Here is a 5183-nt window from a genome sequence, read left to right as displayed (position 1 = left end):
AAAATAATAAATAGTCCGCGCATTGTGCTATTAAAATGACTAGTTCTTTTTTAAGTTAAAAGAATTGAATTCTTTACTCTTTTATGTTTCCAAACAAGAGAATTAACAATAAAAAAAATTATATTATGTTTGGATTAATGGATTTAAATCTATGGATTTGAAATTGGATTAAATACTTTATTTGAAAAGTTAAAAAAAAAATGAATTTGGAGTTTAATGAACTCCATGATAAATAGACAAACTAAAAAAGTAAGAATTTGAAATAACATTAACCACATGCTATTTGAAATTCCAATTCAGCCTAATAAAAAATTTTTATTATATACTAACATCCATTTTAAATTTAAAAATTGAATTTTTTTTTTTAAATCTAATAAGAAATTTTCAAATTTATGAATTTTAAATTTTAAATTGAATATTTGAAATGCAAATTTCGAGTTTAAATGCATTATCCCAAACGCAGCCTAAGTGAATAGTATACTTGTAAATTTCTAGTTTTTAAATACACCATAAAAGTTATTCAATAAATAAATATAATACCCATAAAATAATGTACATAATAAGATAGCTTTGATTGTGTGACCATAGAAAGATAATTAAATTTTAGAATTTAAGATGTCACAAGTTCATTTGCCAATACACTTCATTGTCAAATCCATAATTTGAAGAATAATTTCACTATCTACTGCTTCCCCATGCAAAGAAATGCAATAATCAGCATCATAAAGGTGTGGAACCTACAAAACAATAAAGCAAATATGCTATATGTTAGCAAAATGAAAAGATTAATTATGTGTAATAAAAGAAAATGTCTTTCAGAAGATGTATAGTAAATGGATCCTATGAGAAAGGGAAAACAATGAAAGATTATTAATTAATTTCTATAATTTAATGAAATGAATTATTTGGTCTTTATTTTAAAAATATGTTTATTGATTCTTGTATTTTTATTTTATTTACTCTTTAGTCTTTCGATCATTTTTTTACGTTAATTTGAATTCATTCAATTTCTGTAATTTGAAAAATACAATTATAGTCTCTTTATTTTCTGAGGGAAATTAAAGAGTAAATGAAACAAAAATATAGGGACTAGCTAATATATTCTTTTAAAATAAGAGGACCGAGTAGTTAGTTTTATTAAAATAGAGAGACTAAATAATAATTTTTTAAAATAATTCATATAATTGATCAAATTAGTTTTGAAATAGCATGAGTCCAATTGAAATTGTAAAAAAAGAATGAGAATATTGTGAATTTTTTATTGCCTTGCAAAATATAAATTTTCATTACCATGCTTTTCGTCCAGTTAATGCATGAGAAGTAGGAGGAGTTGATGCAGGAGGAGGAGGAGGAGGTGACGCATGAGAAGGAGAAGGAGCAGTCGCAGGGGCATTAGGTGGAGGAGGAGCAGATGCAGGGGCATTAGGTGGAGGAGGAGGAGGACTTAAATTGCTAAATTTTCCTGTAAACAAATAATCACAATACTAAATTATATATATAAAAAAATAAAATTAAAAGAAAATATATAAATTAAAAGAGCAAGAAAAGAAGGGTTTAGGAAGACATTTGTAATTACCACAAAGAAGAAGGTTATCTGGGGGTGGTCGCTCTTTGGCAGGATTGGGGTCAGCATCATAAACTCTTAAGTAGAGCTCTTGGCCTAAGTACCAATTTCTCAAATTTTGTGATCTCAAGTTCCACATCCCAGGATTATCTAGATATGCATAAACACCAGTCCATCCTTTAGGGTACACCTGCAATATATATATATAGAACGTTTTTGCTAATCCATAATTATGTCTAAATGTGTTCTATTAAGAAGAGTCGAACTTTTAATATTAAGAGCAACTATATCCATAAGAGGAATTTTGAATTTTGTTAATAAAAAGAAATAAAAAAAGAAATAATTTATAGTTAATATACTTTGTTATGGATATTTGATGTTTCCGATTTTGAGAGCCGGATACAATTGCTGCTAATGTAAAGGATTGATCCTTTCTAATTAAAATTAAAATATTTAAATATAATTATCAATTAGTATAAACATTTAATTACTTTTTATGTTGAATTGACCTATTATACAGTTAATAAAAATTAATTTGTGCTAAATGAAAGGAATAAATCGATTATTTAAAAAAAATAAAAAAGTACCTGAACTGTAGAACGAACTACAGGATCATAAATATTATAAGTAGAGCGCGAATGATTTGTCCAATCTCCTACACCGTATCTGAAATCAAAATTCATCATATATTTGTTATTGCCAGACTATTATAGGAGTGGATTAAAAAAAAATTGAGTGCAATAAAATCGAGTATTTTTCTAAATAAAAAATTAAATAATTAATTTTATTTAAATAAAGAGAGTAAATAATAATTCTAGTAAATTGAAAATTTAATAGTTTTTTTTTTTAATTTCTAAGCAATGCCAATTAAATTGAATTTTTTTTTTAACGTGCTAGTACTTACCCAACAACAAAAAAGCCAAAGCCATCCAAGTGCCAAGAATCCATAACATCCAAATCATTCATGAAAACAAGTTCTATCCATCCTTTATGGTCTCCAGAAGCAACAAAAACACCATGTTTGGGGCTGCCATTTGAAGAATTAGTGGAAAATTGATCAAGTTGAAAAACATCAGACCAATTTCCGAAGTGATCAGCAAGCTTTAATGGGGTCGTTGGTGTAATGTAGGAGACATCATTGACTGTATAAGAGGATACACCATCAATCTCAGCTTTTGATCCATGCAGGATAAATGTTTGTGATAATGTCACATTGGTCACATTGAAGGTTCCTTGTGGGTTGGGCCTGGCAGCTCCTGTTGTCATATTCCACCTTTCCACATAAAGATTAAACAATTAATTGGTAGGATTTGAATATTTTATACGTGAATCTTATTATACATATATATTGTATTTTAGATTCATAATAAATTGAGTTTAAATAAAAATTTGTGTGTTATAATTTCAGTTATAGATATTGAAATATTGGTTTATTATTAAAATCAAATAATTATTTATATAGAAATAAATTAAAGGAGAATTACCTGATTGACTTAGCTTGATTAATGGAGAATTGCAAATCAAAAGGATCAGGACCAGTTGGAAGAGGTCCAGTAGCATTTGTAGTAGAATTAGCATAATGTAGCACCCCTATAGCAGCAAGACTGCTGATTTTATCAACATTAACCATTTTAGGAGTTGCCACAATATAATAGTCAGCTGCCTTCTGATCAGCTGTGACAAGGACAGAGTAGGATTGCCCAACATGCACATCCAAAGAATCAAATGTTATCTGATTAGTGTATGATCCTTCAGTTTCAACCAGCAACATTTTATGATTTTGTATCCTGAAATTGAAACTCCACACATTCCCCACATTGGATATCCTCAACCTGTATGTCTTTCCTGTACAAATAAATAAAATTTGTCTTGGAATTTAAAATAATTCAGTTGATACTGAATTGGCAGCCATTGCTCAGTTCAAATAGAAAAAAAAAAATGAAAGAGGTATAGGTTTCCATTACCTGGTGTGAATGTGAATGACTCATAGGATTTGGTAGAAGGATCTATATATGGGCCTTTGCCATTTAGTAGCATCTTATCAGGGGAAATAAGAGGGGTAGAACCGTTAAGCATCATGGACCTAACCTCCTGTGATCATTTTGTACTAGAGTTAGTGTGGTAACAAAGATCATTTTGGTATTACTGTTGAATATTTTTTAAATACATTAATTAAGAGTATTAAAAAAAATTTAAAATTAAATTTAATAAATTTTAATTATTATAAAATTAAAATAATAAAATAATTTTTTTTAACTTTTTTCTAATATTTAAAATAATATTTTTTTTCTTCAAAATTAGCTTTTGGCCTTTAAACTATAATGTCAAACAGGTATTAGGAAATTAGAATGCCTACTTGCCCTAATGATTCAACCATCGAATATCTCTATAAAATAGTATAAGAAGTTTAGTTTAAGTTTTAAAATTTCTAAATTATTAAAAAGAATAACTAAATACACGAAATATCTCATAAGGGTTCTGGAAAGGTTGCTGTATAAAACTTTGCTCTTACTTCATAGAGAAACTGTTTCCGTTCCCAAAAAAAAAAAGCACCCGAAGTAATGGACAATTAATATGGCTAGGGCAAGGAAAATTACCTTGTAACTTTTTGGATACCAATCACCAATGAGAAGATCATACTCTGCCTCTGGTTTAGGAAAGGGCACACTAATGATTATACGATTATAAACCCTAATAGGACCAAACCCTCCCCCAGATTTCTGGAAATAAAGAGAAGGGAAGTAGAAAAAGCTCCCAATTTGGTCCTTCAACTGAAACTGATAAGTCCAATTTTTCCCAGGTTGGATTGGACAATTTGTTCCTGACACTCCATCTTGCCATGAGTTTAACCTCTGTTCAATCCCATTCCTACGCCAAATTATCAATCAACCACATTAATATTATTAAACATGATCATGCAATATAGATGCATAAAGAAAGCAATAAATGGTATTGGAGTCGTCCATAAGTTGTGAGGTCTTGAATTCTAAATTACCATGTAAATAGAAGAGGCTCATCCATATCATTAAACACATTGACATGAATATTGTCATTTGTGGTGGCATTGATAAGGGGTCCAGGGAACATTCCGTTGATGGTAATAACAGGTTGATCTGCAGACACTGGTTTGATTTTTGTGTCAATTGCAACCCTCCACTCATAGAAAATTTCATCACCATTAGCAGCAAGCGAAGCAAGGAGTATGAAGCTCGCGGCGAGCAGGAGTTCTAGTGATGAATGATTACCCAGAAATGCCATTTCTGGAGATGCTATAACTAACCCATTAGGATCAAGAAACAGTTCAGAATTAAATATGTAGAAGGATCAAGGTGAGGACAAGAAGAGAAAATGGTGACAAGAACGAAAAGAAAATGTTGTAATTAACCAACTGTACAGAAAATGCCAACTAGAAGAGTAGGTTTGATTAAGGAGAATAATAATTTGGATTAAGCAAGGTTAAGAAACTATGGAGAAATTATAATTTGCCTTGATTTAATCAACACATTGTTTGAGTTGGATCCTGCTAATTAAGATGTCAAAGAGTACTTTAGTGTAGATTACAAACACAAAAAGTCACTAAGATGTTCCAAAGAAACTGTAATATTTTTTTCTCGGCAAT

At 29.6% G+C, this 5183-nt stretch overlaps 1 protein-coding gene across 1 annotated transcript; it reads right to left on the bottom strand.

The window, feature by feature from the left end:
- Positions 1-682: 682 nt before the first annotated feature.
- LOC110671939 (monocopper oxidase-like protein SKU5) lies at positions 683-4822 on the bottom strand. Its single transcript, XM_021834568.2, has 9 exons — positions 4560-4822; positions 4162-4432; positions 3529-3655; positions 3049-3409; positions 2469-2837; positions 2152-2230; positions 1577-1754; positions 1291-1462; positions 683-737 (listed from the first exon to the last, which is right to left on the bottom strand). The coding sequence occupies exons 1-9, from the start codon at positions 4820-4822 to the stop codon at positions 683-685; spliced, it is 1875 nt and encodes a 624-aa protein (XP_021690260.2).
- Between the last annotated feature and the right edge of the window lie 361 nt (positions 4823-5183).

Source organism: Hevea brasiliensis, chromosome 8 (genome assembly GCF_030052815.1).
Source record: "Hevea brasiliensis isolate MT/VB/25A 57/8 chromosome 8, ASM3005281v1, whole genome shotgun sequence".
NCBI classification, from domain to species: Eukaryota; Viridiplantae; Streptophyta; class Magnoliopsida; order Malpighiales; family Euphorbiaceae; genus Hevea; species Hevea brasiliensis.
The sequence above is the reverse complement of the archived record's forward strand: the minus strand, read 5'-3'. Positions and strand labels throughout refer to the sequence as shown.